This window comes from Lacerta agilis, chromosome 6 (genome assembly GCF_009819535.1).
Source record: "Lacerta agilis isolate rLacAgi1 chromosome 6, rLacAgi1.pri, whole genome shotgun sequence".
Lineage (NCBI taxonomy): Eukaryota > Metazoa > Chordata > Lepidosauria > Squamata > Lacertidae > Lacerta > Lacerta agilis.
In genome coordinates this window covers 43137994-43155071 of record NC_046317.1, presented here as the reverse complement: position 1 = coordinate 43155071, position 17078 = coordinate 43137994, and the positions used below count along the sequence as shown (strand labels likewise).

The 17078-nt window shown below is 40.7% G+C and overlaps 1 protein-coding gene across 2 annotated transcripts in view; it reads right to left on the bottom strand.

The window, feature by feature from the left end:
* The window catches only part of MKNK1 (MAPK interacting serine/threonine kinase 1), a 34185-nt gene extending 17107 nt beyond the window's left edge, over positions 1-17078 (bottom strand). The window contains exons 1-4 of one of the 2 annotated variants that reach the window (XM_033152225.1): positions 16981-17078; positions 8338-8434; positions 2657-2755; positions 1616-1713 (exon numbers count right to left, since the gene is read on the bottom strand). In XM_033152225.1, coding sequence (XP_033008116.1) covers positions 1616-1713; positions 2657-2753 — 195 coding nt within the window. In that variant the 5' untranslated portion in view covers positions 2754-2755; positions 8338-8434; positions 16981-17078. The remainder of the gene's footprint in view (positions 1-1615; positions 1714-2656; positions 2756-8337; positions 8435-16980) is intronic. The other variant, XM_033152223.1, reaches the window with a different exon arrangement.

Here is a 17078-nt window from a genome sequence, read left to right as displayed (position 1 = left end):
TTTTAAATAAAAAAACAAGAAACATCATGCTGAGCAGCTACTGTTAGTATCTGCCACCTTTAAAAAAAAGTGTCCATATAAATATTTGGCACTCTTTGCTTTGTGTTCGATAACGTAGATGTTTACTGGCATGATACAGATTTTGCATGCTCCACCCAGCCCACATAATGCCCTGTTTCCATTTCAAAATCTGACAATGGCTACCACTGCAGGAAACACTACCAGCAGTAGCATGTAGCCTACTGCACTTTTGTTGGGCACAGTGGGAAGATCCACAGCAGCAGTACATAGCCAAGAAACACCTCTGTCTCATCCTAAACACTTCCAGTAGCACTGACTGGGAACTAGGATTGCTCTGCCCATCTCTCACTGAAAATGGACAAGATTTCTGCATTGGTAATTCTAACGCAACCCATCTCCCTTCTTGAGCCATGGCCAAAGGTTAAAGAATAAAATTAGTGACGTTGAATAAAGTTGTTCATATTTCAACATTCCCCCCCCCCAACAAAAAATGGAGACAAGTAAATGAATACATTTAGAACCCTCTCAAAATCAAATTTCGACCTAGAAAGAGGAGCAGTGGAAGTGGGAGATAATCTCATGGGAGATAAGGCATGGGGCACAGCCCTGGCAGTCACAAAACACTACAGTCTCATGTGATATGCATGACTGTAGATTTAAAAAGTAATGTGCCTATATTAGTGCAAATGTTTGGGATAAGACTTTCTGAATGATTATTTAATATTTAGTTAACATAGGATAGAAAGCAAGCTTTATTTAAAAACTGGAAATTGACCATTGTTTCCTCAAAGATTTGTAGATTGTTTTGGATGAGCATACACACTACAACCAGCTTTCCCTCTTTCGGTTTTGCCCTTGGTGAGCAGGTTTCTGTATTGTTTGGAAAACTAGCACAGCCTATTTGATTAGACAAAATAAATGTATTTTCACAATGGAAAATATGCCTCTTCCATCTGTTAATAATTTACTGGGATGAACCAGACAATTCCAATCCTCAAAACTATGGTCTAAAAAGAGGGGAAGAGTTTTGTTCTTGCATGCTCCCTCCTCACCTCACACGCTCGGCTAAATGACAATCTTCTCCGTTTGACGAAACCATAGTTTTCCAGTTTAGATGCAACAATGGCTTGATCAAGCTACGACAACACTCACTAAGCAAAGTAGGCAAAGTAGGAAGAGGTATTGCACAAGCACAGGGCTCATTCACAATCCCCCATACCAGTGTTTTTCAACCACTGTTCCGCGGCACACTAGTGTGCCGCGAGATGTTGCCTGGTGTGCTGTGGGAAAAAATTGAAAAATTACTTTATATATAGTCAATATAGGCAAAGAGTGAAATTTTTTAACATTTTCTAATGGTGGTGTGCCTCGTGATTTTTTTCATGAAACAAGTGTGCCTTTGCCCAAAAAAGGTTGAAAAACACTGCCCCATACCATGGTTTGAAGAATCAGAAATCTAAGGACTAAATTCCATGAAGTTAGCAATATCAATGATTTATGACAGAATACATTAGTGCAGCAGCATTGGTGAAGAACATTTTCAGGCAGTGAAGACCTTTAATGAACGAAAATAATATTGGAGTACTTTACTTACCTTAACTGCATATTCTTTCCCATTCTGCAAGCTAACTGCTCCCTGAACCTTGGCATATGATCCTTCACCAAGTAACTCTGCAGTGAGTTTGTACAGATCTGCCAAAGAATTCCAGCATACAGAAATCATTATTAGAAAACATTTTTATGAACTGCACGTATAAACAACTGAGCTAATCACTACCCCTGATCATAAAACAAGAACAGGTGCTCCCTTGCTAATTAACTGAGTTGGAACAGCAGCTTTAGTTTTATGATCAATCTGTTCTCAGTTAGGCAAAAGCAAAGGAGTGAAGTTGAGACCTTCTTACCATAAAAATATTAGACTATGCCCAGGAAGGCTGTGATCCTATGTTTTCTATCTTATAAAACAAACAGAATCAAATATAAGATAGAGATGAGATAAGTTACCTTATCTAATATAAGCAAAGATATTTCAAGATTGCTTTGAAATGGGGAGCAGGGTGCCTCCAGGGGAAATCTGAGTCATTAGGGTAGTTTTGTGATAACATCTTACAGTATCTACAGTGAGAACATCCTGCACCAAGAAAATAACTCAGTAAATGAAGATGTTTAACAGATGGGTCACACCCATTGAGCCTCAATGAATTTAACATGCTCAGTGCAACCTAATCCAATGCACATTTATACAGAAATAAGCCCTGAAGAACTCAAGGGAGCATACCCTCATACACATGTTCATAGGACTGCAGGCTCAAGTGATAACTGTTCCTTCTCTCAAAATTGTTTTGAAATAATCCTATGACAGCAGAAGAAAGACTACTCCCCATGAAATGAAACTATACAATCACAGCTACCAGTAATTTGAACATGTTGCTGCCTTTCAAAGAAAGCAAAGCACAAAGAGGGAAGCCACACAACAAAACCACAAAGGCATAATGCAGCCCCCAAAAAGAGGCCATAGAAATGCAATGGCTGAAACAGAGGTTTTGCTATGAAGCAAACAGCAACCCTGAAGCAACTGCTTAACTACTGTGAAAGATCAAGAGGAAACAAAAGGAATGCAGAACATGGGACCGACCTTCAAACCTTCCAGGGAAATGGTCTGTAGCTCTCGTTCTTTTTTTCTTTTTTCTTTTCCCATTGTCTGATATGGGAACAGGCTGGCTAATGACCATCTCTACATAGCAGAAGAAAGTTAGAGTTAATGTATGTATATGTGGAGGGAGATCATATGTCATTGTGCTCTTAAAAGATTCCAGTGTTCATATTTTTTTTTTTAAATCATTCTGTGTTTGAGTCTTTAAAACCCAGCAATTTTTGGTTACACCAAAGGAACAATGCTGTTTTCCAAATCATAAAAAGCAAAGAAAAGCTAAGAAGTACTTATAGAGAATCTACTCTGAAAAGCAGCTCTGTCTTCTTCTACTATGGCAATTATTTTATATACCAAGCTGCGCCAGCAGGACCACCAATGCTGTTTTAAGAGTGCCCAGTTGCAGGATCTCCTAACTACAGGTTGTTGGTCTGTTCTTAATAGGAACAGAATTATTTCTTCACCATTTCAATTTTCAAAACTAAAGTAGAACCATCTTTGTTATTGCTTGGAACAAAACAATAAGGGTGGAGAGAAGAATGTTACAGGGTATTAACAAGGCAAGGAGGCAGCAGAATTCAGGCCAAATCTACTAACAAGAAATCACTATACTAGGCCATATCACACCTTACTGTAGTGCCCTGGCCTTTTCTTGGCTTAAACACCTTGGGCTGAATCCAGAGTTCTTGTGAGCAGAACCAATCACTGTGAATTGGGTTCAGAAATGTATAAGTGGTTGGAACAGAGCTGGTGGTTCAGAATCTGTTTGTCTTGAGCCTGTCAACAGTGAGGCAACCACATTATGCACTAATTGAAGCCTCCAAACAGTTTTCCAACAGCCCCATATAAAGTGCATTCCACTGATTTAACCTTGAGGTTCCAGAGCATAGATAACTGCAGCCAAGTTATCCCTGTCCAGATAGGGTCATAGTTAGGTAACCAGCGTAAGCTGATGGAAGGCACTCCATGCCACCAACGCCACCTGTGCCTCAAGTGACAGCAATGGAGTTATTAGTATGAACACCTATATTTGACCGAGTGTACTTTGGGGGCAATTTGTTCCTGCAAAGATTTAAGAGAACTGCAAAGATTTCCCCAACAAATAAATAATATTTCCAATATATATTTAAGTATTATCTTCCATTACCCTCACAAATGCTAGCAGACTATTTCATCTTCATTGATTTGTAGAAAAACAGAGTAATTAAGCATTATTTGTATGTTTCCAAACAACAAATGCTCAAGGAAAATGCACCATCATGTATGGGTAGAAATGAAGAGAGAGACTAGAAGCAACACTTTCAGTCTGGCTTCTCTACTACTTTTGCTATGACTTCCAAATAAATCCATTCTACAGGGCTACAATATTTTTCATCCTTAAAAGAAAACAGTTGTTTTATCCCTACTAATAGCCTCTGAATCCGTAATTGCAATGCTGCTATGTTGTAGAAACCATGCTAGTGTCTAAAGTGTTTCTATTTGTAGAAGGGGAGAGTACTTTCCTGGAATGAACCGAACTATGTAAATAAAATTAATAGAATTACAGAACTGTAAGAGTTGGAAGGGATCCTGAGGGCCCTCTAATCCAACCCCCCCCCCCCCCCCGCAGTGCAGAAATCTCAACCAGATCATGACAGACAGACACCCAACCTCTGCTTTAAAGCCTCCAAGGAAGGAGAGTCCACTACTTCTCATGGGAGTCTGTTCCACTGTTGAATGGCTCTTATTGTCAGAAAGTTCCTCCTGTTGTTTTGTCAGAACCTCCTTTCTTGTAACTTGAATCCATCGGTTCGGATCCAAGCCTCCAGGCCAGGAGAAAACAAGCTTGCTCCATCCTTCATGTGACAGTCCCTTAGATATTTAAGGATGGCCATTGTATCTCTGCTCAGTCTCCTCTTTACCAGGTTAAGCAAACCCAATTCCCTCAACTGTTAATGGATGAATTGTCATCCATCAACTCAACAGAAAACATATCATGGTTCGTTTTTTGTTACTGTTTTATCCTTATGTCAACAGTAGCAAATTAAGACCTTATCCAAGCCAGAAAAAAATAACTTAAGATTTCCTGTGCAACAGTACAAATAATTGATTTGTTTTGTCAATTTTACACTGGGTCAACCAGCATATGCTACCTATTGGCTGGTTAACTTCTCAAGCCAGACTTCTATCAGTTTTGTCCATGTCTGACACACCAGAGGTTAAAGAGTTTTCTTTCACACCAGAAAATAACTTGGCTTGTTGATATCTCCAACTTGTGTTCAGGCAGGCATACAAGAGGTGTTAGTTTGGCAGTTTATTCTGCCTGAGGTATGCAATCAGAAATACATGACATATCCTTGCATGACCTCAGGCTTTCTAAGGATACTTTCTTTGCAAGAATGAAACACACATTGCTCATTTTAATGTCATTTTGTATGTGTGCATGTGCATACAAATGACCTCTGAAAGTCCTCTTAGCCAATCTACAGTTCACTGTTTTATAAGGGGTATAGTCTGCTGCAGCAAAATATAAGGAGCCCTACCTTAAAAACAAACACTTATCATGCTCTAGAACAGCTTTCTTCATACTGGTGCCTTTCATATGTAGGGGCTACAAGTCCCATCATTCATGTCCATTGGCCAGGCTCCCTGGAACCGATGGGAGTTGTAGTCTAAAACACCTGGAAGGCACCCGCTTGGGGAAGGCTGGTTTAAAGTCCACTTTAGTAAAACAGTTACAGTTAAAAGCGATCCCACTCATTTACTTTTAATGAGCAAATCTTCCAGTGCCCAAGATTGTCAAGAGTGTCTCATAACAAATCACTTTCGTAATTGACCTTGACAAGAGTTTATATTTGTAAGACATGCTAACATTTCTCATACTCTGTAGACATGCACAAAAACTCAGTCTTGCCATTAATAAACAGCATCCTGGGGTAAGCAATACTGATTGACTATCTTAAATATATTGTACAAAAGGAAGGTATGGAAATGACGGTTCATTTGTTAACTGCGGCAAGGATGACAGTTTGCCAAAATTGGGGAAAAAAATACTAATTGTCCCTCTTTAGATGTCTGGTTAACAAAGGTTTAGGACTTCACATGCATGGGAAAGCTGACAAACTTAATTAGAGGTACACAGGGCAGACAATTTGGAAATGTATTTATAGAGAAGCAGAGGCTTTTCGTTCAATATGGGAATAATAAAGTACAGGACTCAACAAATCCATCTACTTTGCTAGGGTAAGTTAAGCAATTTAAATAATTAAGGATTATAAATTTCAACACTAATAAAATTGAGTGATGATCACTGTTACTTATTTATTAGTCTGTTTTATAATACTGCCATCTATTAGATGTATCAAATTTATGTGCAGAAAGGAAGATGCAATGGAAATACTCTATACTAGATCATTGGCTGCACTGGAACTGTGTTGGTGGTTTTTCTGTTTGTAAAGCATACAAATATATATTTAAAAATAAAAAGAGAGAAATGATGAAAGTTCAGCTTTGCGAAATGACTAATTATGAGACACTGGCTCAATCTAAACAACTTCTGTGATACAAATGCAGAGATAGAGGAGGGCTGTAGCTTATTTGCTTTGCAGGAGGTCCCAGGCTCAATCCCTGTCATCTCCATGTGGGGCTGGGAATGACATCTGCCAGGAACCCAGGAGAGCCACTGCTAGCCAGTGTAGACAAAAGTGAACTAGTTTGTCCTATGATCTCTTTCATTAAAAGGTGCATTTTTATGTTTTCAAACTAGATTTATTGATCTAGAAGTAATGAAATTTGGATTTTCAGTTTGAACAGTTGTTTGGGGTAACGTTCGACTAAATGTGTTTTAATACAACTACAAGCTTTGTTTGGTCACCACGAACAAATCATGAGAACTTTGGGGTAGAAAAGAGAAGAGACTTGTAATTTTGGAAACATCAGAAAGAAGAGACTATGAAGTCCTGCTAGCCTGCTAGCCTCTTGCAGCCAAATTTGACAGACTTCAAGAAGATTTCTCCCTTCTAGTTTTTATTGAAAGGGAGCAGATTTCTGTCCATTCACAGTACAATGACCAGGGGTTCCAGTGCCACTAGTGACAGTGTGCACTGAAATCGACATTGATGTGCCTTCTAAATCTGGGCCTTCCACTTATCAGCAATGGGTCTCAGGCCTTCATTTTTGAAACCGTATTTAGCTCTGGTATATAATCTGACAAGAAAACAAGTATTAAAGGCAGCATTTCTCAATGATGAATAGCAGATGTATTAAAGTATTAAAATGATGTATTTGCAGGAAAGCGTTCTATTTATTTAAGAATGCCAAAATGTTTTGCAATATTTATATTTAATTAACTGGCTAAAAAAAGCTATGAGCAATCTAGACTGCACTGTCCAATAAGATACCAATATTTAGGGAGTAAAACAAAGGATTGGAAAACTGTAAAGAAGTTCAAAGTCCCCCATGAGATTCTTGCAGAAAAACTGGTAAAATGTGGGTTGGATGAGGTAACTGTTAGGTGGATTTGTAGCTGGTTGACTGAATGAATCCAAGGAGTGCTCATTAATGGTTCCTCGTCTTCCTGGAAATAAGTGACGGGTGGAGTGCCACTGGGTTCTGTCCTGGGCCCACAGTTTTTCAATGTTTTTTATAAACAACCTGGATGAAGGAATTGAGTTACAAGAAAGGAGAACTAAACATCAGGAAGAACTTTCCAACAGCAAGAGCTGTCTGGCAGTGGAACGGACTCCCTCAGGAGGTGATGGACCCTCCTTCCTTGGAGGTTTTTAAGCAGAGGTTGGATGGCCATCTGTCATGGATGCTTTAGTTGAGATTCCTGCATTGCAGGGGTTTGGACTAGATGACCCTTGGGGTGCCTTCCAACTCTACAATTCTAAGATTCTATGAATTATTGCTTAACTGCTAATGCTCAGTTAAGTAGGTCAGCAGTATATACATAGCTAGCCTATATACCGTATTTTTTGCTCCATAAGACACACTTTTTTCCTCCTAAAAAGTAAGAGGAGATATCTGTGCATCTTATGGAGCGAATGGTGGTCCCTGGAGCCGAATTGCCCAGGGGCCAAAAGAGGATGTGCTTTTTATTTTACAAAGAGAAAAGAGGGTGTTGAAAGGACTCTGCTCAGCAGCTGATCAGCAAGAGATCGGGAGAGAGATAAGAGTCCCGGCTCCCTTTCAGCCCCGCCCTCCATTGTTGAATGTGCTGCAGAGGGAGGTTGTTTGTTTCCCCAGCGACATGTGACTGGTTGTTTAGATTATCTGTCTGGAAACTGTAGAAACGGCTCCCTTTCCTTAAGAAGCTGTAGAAATGTGAGTTGAACCCCATAAAAATGGGGCTTTTCCTCTTTGCTTTTCCCCCTTTGCAAAAAACCTGCACAAATCTGAGCTGATCCTCAAAAAAACAGGGCTTTTCCCTTTGCAAAAAAGCTGCACAAAATATTTTTTTCTTGTTTCCTCCTCTAAAAACGAGGTGCGCCCTATGGTCCGGTACACCCTATGGAGCGAAAAATATGGTAGATAAGCAAGTCTACAATGGTCAGAGCAAAGGGTATCTTGCCACCCATCTGCTCGGTAGGCAACCATGGATAATTTTGTTCTTTTGAATATTTTAAGGACAAGCGTACCACAGGGATAAATATAAGCGCAGCAGTTTAATATTCAAAGCAAGATACCTGGTTTATGCTGGATTGGTTTTGCTGAAAAGATGGTTGGTGTAGCCTGGCAACACGTTTCACCCACAAGCGAGCTCAGTGAAGGTTGGCTTTGTGACTGAAAGTAACAAAACCCTATTTAGTTTTGCAGGTTAGCGCCTAGAAAATACCCACTATGCACTATACAGTACATGGAGATATAACAAAAGGCAAACCCTCAACAACAGAGGTTACCCATTTACACATACAAAAGAAAGCTTATCCCTTAGTTGCAGCTGCAGAATTAATACATGCATATACGGTACACGCTAAGCAAACTCAGAAGACAGAATTAGTACTTCTCACTTGATGCCCAAATCATTTGCATTTGTGCATATTCCTCACTCCTTCCCTTTGTTTCCCCCATTGCGTATCTTAAGCCAAATTCCTAGGAGAGAAATATCTGCTTTTCCACATGAAATTCTGCATGGCACTATAAATAAAATAAACAGGGCAACTGGAGACATTTACTACCTCCTAGTCCTAGTTCTAATCCAACTTCTTAATAAACTAGTTCACCAGAGGCACATTTGCCAAAGCTGCATGTTTCCAGGAGGGCAAACTGAACTCAGGGAAGGTTCATTAATTGGGAACACTAACTCCTAGAAATCCATTAAAGAGACTCTTCATTTGGTGGAGATTATATAGGACAAGGGGTAGATAATGTTTATGGGGGGTAGCACTCAGGGTTTCCCAAGGACAGAAAGTAAATGATGCCATTTGATCTTGACTGGGCAGACTTTATGTTCTGAGAAGTAAACCTTTCCATTCTCTCTCTGTTTCTCAATTCCCTAAAGCAGAGTACTTTTCATGAACAACTGTGCACTGCAACTAAAATTCTCAAGAAAGCTTCAGATTCCTGCAGACAAAAACCTCATACTTCCCCATACACATGTGTTTCACAGCAGATTGCAGAACTAGATGTACGTATGCATGCCACACAGTCTTGCACGCCCACAGAATTTAATTTTCATCAAAAGAGCAATCTTTCTGTTGGTATGATTCTGAAGTCTTGTTTGCAGTGCTCGGTAACATCCAAGAGCTGCTGACTATATTTTCTAGTAGTCAGATGCCCACCCCCAAAACAAGAAGGATAATGCATTACGTGAAATGGTAAGAATGGAAGAATTGTGCCAAATTACACACGTTTGCTTAATTGATGTATGCTGATTTTGATTTTGCAGATCTCTTGGTGCAGGGAGTACACTCAGGCAGAAGGGATCTCAGCAGACTAAGTGGTAACTCCACTGTCTCCGCAAAACACAAAGAAACACAAGGCAATCATTCCAAAGCTGACCCCTGGATAAGGCAAGATTTATGGGACAAACAAAGGGCGTATTCAAGCACTCTTCTGCACGTTTTAAAAAAGCACAATTGTTCTCAGCATGTAATGCACAATCAAGACTACTAGATAAAGACAACCATTTCGACTTTTGCCTGTAAGAATCTCACAACTTAAGCAGGTTCTGCCCCATTTTGTAAGCACTTGTTTCAGTATGCCTCTTGCCCTATTCGTGATGGAAAGGGGGAACATCCCAGGGCCTTAAGTTCCTCTTGTCTCCTGAGCACAGGTCCAGAGGAACCATCACCAGCACACTTGGAACTGAGCTCTGCTCCTCACCGATCCCAATCTACCCTGCCCCACCTACCGTATTTATTAAACAGACTTTTAAAAGGGCCCTGCCTTCAAAAAGCACTGTCCTTTAGATGGCTTTTCAAACTGGTAGATTGCGTTGTTGCATTGATGCTATGACTTTGTTAGTTTGTTAACAGACAGTACATTTGCAATGCAGTTTCAATGAACCTGGGGTCTTCTGCGTGCCAAGCATGTTCTTTACTACTGAGCTATGGATGATGACTCCAAGCATTGCTTCATTAGGAGCAGCAAAAGATGAAAACATAGCTCAAGATAGACAGACTACTAGACTATTCATGTTTATAAAGAGAATAATGTCATTGAGAACTGGACACCATATTCCCCCCCAGTCTCAAATTTCTAATGCACACACAGCAAAGATGAGTGATAATACAGGTCAAATGCAACAACTTTCTTAAACAGATTTTAAAAGTTATTCCCCCCCCCCCTCTCAACAAAAAGAAGTTCCTAGCCTGCCTCTCACACCACGTTTACCTTTGAGATCCAGGAAAAGAGAGTGAGAGAGTCTGCAACTGCAAAACCTCACACTTCCTGGAGATTTGTGTTCAACATAAGGAATGAGCTATTTAGTTTATAAACCTCATTTTAGATTTACTATATATCCTCCCAGTAAGGGTGGAGTACAAACTGACAACATGCTCCTAGAAGTAAACAGAAATAAAACAAACAAACAAACAAACAAAAACAAGAAAAATGCAGCATGTCAGTAGGAACAAAGTAGACCAATACAACAAAATTCGCAAAAACAAGCTGGGTTAATTTTGTGTTCTTAGTACTAAAACAAATGCAATGTGTATATAAGAAGCCTCAGAGAGATAACAATGAAAGTGAATGAATATATTTCTTTCTATATAGAGTCTAGAACTGTGACTGGGCTGAGTCGCTAACTATTATTTAATAGAAGCAATCTATCTGTTTAATGCAGGATGCAGGTGGCGCTACGGGTCGCTGTATGTAGCCTGAAAAGTACGCAACCCGAAAAACAAAAAAAAAACCGCTTCCACGCCTGCACAGACCGCAAAAACACGTCTGCGCATGCGCGAATTGCACGCACTTCGGGTTGCGCTTCCGAGTTAGCGGAGTTTGTAACCCGAAAAGTACGCAACCCGAAGCGTACGTAACCCGAGGTACGACTGTATACCTTTGAGATACAGGAGAAGAGAGTGAGAGAGTCTACAACTGTAAAACCTCACACTTTCTGGAGATTTGTGTTCAACATAAGGAATGAGCTATTTAGTTTATAAACCTCATTTTAGATTTACTATATATCCTCCCAGTACAAACTGACAACATACTCATAGAAATAAACAGAAATAAAACAAACAAACAAGAAAAATGCAGCATGTCAGTAGGAACAAAATTCGCAAAAACAAGCTGGGTTAGTTTTGTATTCTTAGTACTAAAACAAATGCAATGTGGATATAAGAAGCCTCAGAGAGATAACAGTGAAAATGAATGAATATATTTCTTTCTATATAGAGAGTCTAGAACTGTGACTGGGCTGAGTCGCTAACTATTATTTAATAGAAGCAATCTATCTGTTTAATGCGGGACCCGGGTGGCGCTGTGGGTTAAACCACAGAGCCTAGGGCTTGCCGATCAGAAGGTTGGCGGTTCGAATCCCCACGGCGGGGGGGAGGAAATAAGAATGATAGATTGGGTGCAGGGTAAGAAAGTGCTCTATGCAACCCAATAAAATATCCCTAACTTCTGAGAAGAACAAAGCTTGTCTTCCCTGAAACTCTATTGGGCTCCTCCTGCGATTCTGTGAGTCACTCTCTCACTCAGCTGGTAAGGGGCAAGTTCACCTTTTCTAAGCTACTCACAGTGTTGCATACAATGCAAAATGGAACCAGTACTTCCAGTACTTGCATCTAAAGTGCAGCCACTGATTATCTATGCCTCTTCTTGGAAAAGCTGCCTCTGCCATCAGGCTCAGAGTTACCCTGCTGCAAGGCATTTTGGTCAACATATTTGATTGTCTGGCAATCTGAAAAGAGTTTTTGTGGGTTATTCCCCAATTACCAAACCTATGGAAGAGATAATCAGATTGGATATTGAGATACAAGTCCCATCCACAGAATTAAAACAATATTATACCCCTTTAAACAGTCAAGGCTTCCCCCAATGACTCCTTAGAACTGTAGCTTGTTATTGGTACTGTGGGGTGTTAGGAAGCCTCATTTCCCTAACAGGCCTACAATTCCCAGCATTCCCCGGAAAGAGAGACTGTTAAATCACTCTAGGAACAAGTTTGGTGAGGGAAATAGGGAACTCTCAACACCCTTAACAAACTACAGTTCCCAGCATCCTTTAGGGGAAGCTATGACTGCTCAGGATACTGCTTTAAATGTATGGTGCTGATGGAGTCACAGTGTAGCACTAAGCTGGTATAAGTTTCAAGAGTCTAGAATTGAGAATTGTAGCTAATGACAAGTTAAATATGACTCAGCAATGTAGTGCCACTGCAAAGAAAGGCAATGCCATGTTGGATTGCAATGATACGGTACTATGTATGACGCTGGAATTTATTTTGCATTGGCAAGGCAACGGCAAGAGGAGTGCATTCAGTTCTGGTCAACATGTTTAAAGATATGAAGCAGCTGGATGTAAGAATAACAAGCATGAAAAATTAAGACATGCAGAGAAATACCAAAAGAGCTAAGTATGGAGAAAATATAACTAAGATTCTTCAGAAGCATTTTTGCCTTGAGAAGCGTGGGAATTGTTTTTATTGGCTAAAACAGATGACAAGAAAGAATGTGCTCAAACTGCAGCCAAAGATTTAGGCAGGGTATATTAGGAACAACTTTCTAAATGTAGGAATGCTGGAGCACAGCAACAGGATGCATTATGCTGCAATCCAAACTCCTTTTGCATTGGGCTAGAGGGCAGGGAAAGAGGGTTTGGATTGGGTGAATGTTCCCCATTCTGTCCACCAAACAGGCGGATGGAAGAACCAATATCAGAATACCCCACTGGTGCTAGCCTGCAAGAACCCTCAAACCAGGACATTCTGGGAGCAGGGAGGGAAAAGAGCTGAGCCTGAGCCAGTCCACTGCAGTCACTCTGCAGTGATTTGCCTGCTGCCACTGCCTTTTGGCAGCACGAGCAATGGGGCTGCAAATGCAGAACTGCCTCTGTTGCTGCCTATCCAGGGTTTGGACTGTCCTGCCACTTATTAATTATATTTATTGGCCGCCTTTTAACCATTGCATCTGCCTACGGAATCTAGAATAAAAAGATTTTTTAAAAGAATTCTTAGCGGATTTTCCAACATGGGTGGTTTTTAAAGTATGCTATGTAGACCGATTCAGTCCTCAGAAGAGAAGCACTGAACAATGGCTCACTAAGCCATCCCTGCAGATGTCAACTTGAAGCCCTTGGGTTTGGATAGGAACCCAGTTTCTAAACCTCCACAATATGTTAGGATTCTTCCAACTTTGGAGACCTCATTTCTAGAAAGGTGAAATAGTCAGCGGCATGTTTAAGACAAAACCTCCTCCTAAAGCCATATCATAGCTATTTTTAAATACCGGTATACAGTATATACATTATTGGACATGAATGTATCAAGAAATCTAGACTCACTTTGGTAGGAAGGGTGGGATACACATTTAATTAATTAATAGCTCATGAACATGAAGAGTTAATCAGAGGCTCTTCACATTTTACCTCAACAGGACAAGGGAAGATCTCCCGTTCCAAAATATTATTGTGACTCATATCTGGAAAGACTGAAAGTAGCAAAATTATCCCTGACCTGTAAAACAGGCATAATATTGCTGAGATTCTCAGAGTTCTGTACACCAGGCATGTCCAACAGGTAGATCGTGATCTACCAGTAGATCACTGGACGTCTGCAGTAGATCACTGGTAGATCATTGGCTCCCTCCAAAGAAGCTGAACAACTGTGGCTCCCCTAAAAAAGCTCAACATTTCACCTCCTCCTTGAAAAAGCTCAACAACTTTGACCTGAACCCTCCAAAAATGGACCTTCCTCCTTCCTATGGACTGTGACCTGCCTGAACCCCAAAAAAAGGAAGTAGATCACTGCCTGTTTTTAACTCTGTGAGTAGATCACAGTCTCTTGGGAGTTGGCCACCCCTGCTGTACACCATCTCTTTATGTGACAATCACAGGACTTGCAAGTCGATCCACAAGCCATTTTAAAGTAACACTTGCCACCTACCTGATTTAAATGTCCAAGCTACAAAGGGTAATAACCTCTCATGAGAGGCATTGACAGGATCTCATCAGAACCCACTCAAGGCTGACTTAAAATATTAGATGGGTTGCATCATAAGATCAGAAATAACTGGTTTATTGTTGCAGAGCAAATAGAGGTAGCCAAATTTATACAAGATAAGGTCCTATACTTCAATCATTAAGATGTCCACAGCATACGTTTCACTCCCAGCCCTTTATAATTATATTACCTTTGAGTCTCCATTAACCCTCTAAAGTCTAAACAGATTAAAATCCCATGCCTTAAAAAAAGAAAAAAGAAAACCCAGTCCTGGGGTAGGAGAAGTCTTCTACACAATCCTTCAGAAATTAATTAGGATTGTTTTAACACAAGCTTTTTAAAAACTATGCTTTAAGGTTCTTCCTGATTTATTTATTTATTAAATTTATATATCCCACCCTTTTCCCCCAAAGGAGTCCAAGGCAGCAAACAGATACACAATTTAAAAACAAAAACAAACACTTTGCCCTTCAATACCAATAATCCTGTGCATGTTCACTCTGAAGTAAGTCCCACTATGCTCAATGGAGCTTAGTACTTGAAAAGGCATTGCCCCAAAATAAGGATTCTAGTATGCACCCTAGAAAATAAGAATATCCCACGATATCTGTCAACAATAGTTGGCCATGTAGTCAGTGCCGGATTTACGTATAAGCTAAGCAAGCTATAGCTTAGGGTTCCACTCTCTTGGGGGCCCCAAAAAGATTTAAAGAGGGAAAAAACTGGATGTACATTTCCAAAATATAAGATAAAAAACAAATAAAATAAAACCTACATACAGCAACAGTGTTATGTGTTGTGTAGGCTCCTATGATGTAAGTAATCGGCCCAGCCTGCTAGCCTGCTCCCTAAAATATCACTGGTTTGCTCATTTATATATCAATTACTTTGATAAAATACATTTTCTGTTATGTGTAAATGGCTTTAGGTACCTATTAGGTCCATAAATTACCATATAGTATATATTCAACACAAAAAACAGCGACTATTTGTTGTTGACAAAGGACAGCTGGACATATAAAGGGCCCCATTACCTTCAGTAGCTTAGGGCCTCATCAAACCTAAATCCGGCCCTGCGTGTAGTGCAGAACACATGCACAACTACAAGGAGCTATGCCATTTCCAGGACCATATACAGAACTATCTCCAAGAACGTCTACTGTAGTTTCATTGACAAGAAAAGGAGGGCCTTGACCACATCAATTGATGCGCTATTTTCAGGCAATGGACGAGATGTTACTGCATGTCAGGCAAATTTTTCTGTTTAAGAAATACACAGAGGGCCTGGTATTAATAGTAGTAGTAGTAATAAATACATGCATATGAAGTATAAAATAGCATTTGAATGTAAATATAGGAATACACAGCGTCACCACTATTCAGAAGGTGAAAAAAATTATAACCCCAGCAAAGACACTGAATTCTTGTGTAAAGAAGTTGTGTGAATTGGAAGTTAATCTCCACAGGGCTCTTTTCCTCAAAGAACAAAACAAAACCATAAGAACTGTAGAATCCAATTTTCATAAAGTCTCAGTTCAGAGGAATAAGCAGGTGAACGCCTATGAGAGCAGGATGGAAAATACGTGTCTCTCCAGATGTTTCTGGACTCCACCAGCCCCACCAGCATTGTAAATGGTCTGGGGTGATGGGAATTATAGTCCAACACTTGGAGTACTGCAGGTTCCCTATCACTGTCCTAAGGAGAGGACACATTTACAGCTGCTAGGGAAGGCCAACACTTTCACATTTTCCTGGCAAGATTTCAGAAGCACTAGATTGCAGAACTAGAGGGACCATGGTGTAATCCAGTGAGGCAATTCTTACATTCTAAACTTTGAGGAACCATGATTTAGCGCTCCCAATACCTGTGTGCGGGGTGCTTCAGCTCTCTGGCACAGTTCCGGCTCCTGCACAACCATCAAGACAACCCTAGGCTGCAACAAAGCTTACATACAAATTCCTGTACTGTACTCCCAGAAGAGCACTACAAAGCAGACTCTGCGGGCTAGAAAAGAGTTTCTGTAAAAACACAAATATTCTTATCCTCTCAGCTCAATGTGTTAGTCCACTAAATAGATACTCTTTTATCTCCTTGTACCTTATCTAGTACTATTCACCTTAGCGCAGGCACAGTAACAGCCGCCTACAAAACCAAACCTCAAATCTCATAGTGAGTTTGACAAGTTGGAAATGACTTGTCTTCCTGATGCCTCGAGTTCTAAAGACCTTCCAGCTCCTGCATTAACTTACAACTTATACAGGGAAGTCATACATTCCACCACTCCAGAAGGAAACTGGGGACGTGCAGAGTGCTGGAGAGTAACCCACCACGGCTAACCACAAAACCAACATGGTGAGAAGGAGGATGGGGAAGGAGCACCTCTACTACTCCTATTTGTTGTTGTGCCACTTTACGTATCCCCTCATCAGGGAGGACCCCTCCCCTCCCACTTTCCCCATTCCTGGAAGGAAGGAAGAAAATAATCCTCTGCTCTATGTGTTGTACAACGCTATGGACGGTCCCCATCCCTGCGCCCACACTGTTTCCCACGCTCATCCCAGGGGAGGTCCAGAAAGTACTTTCTGGCAGAGCTCAGGTGAAACCCCCAAGACATAGGAGCATCATTGCAGAACGCCTCTGAGCATGTGAAGAGTTCCTTTCCTCCACCAATAACGAGCCTCCTCCCCGCTCTCCCTTCCCGCCCGGCTCTTAACTCACCCATCCCTTCGGGCTCAGAAGAAGCTGGGAGGTCCCCCGAGGGACAGGGCTTCCCCACAGCAGCCTTCCCTCCGAAGAGAGCGCTTTCCGGCTCCGCC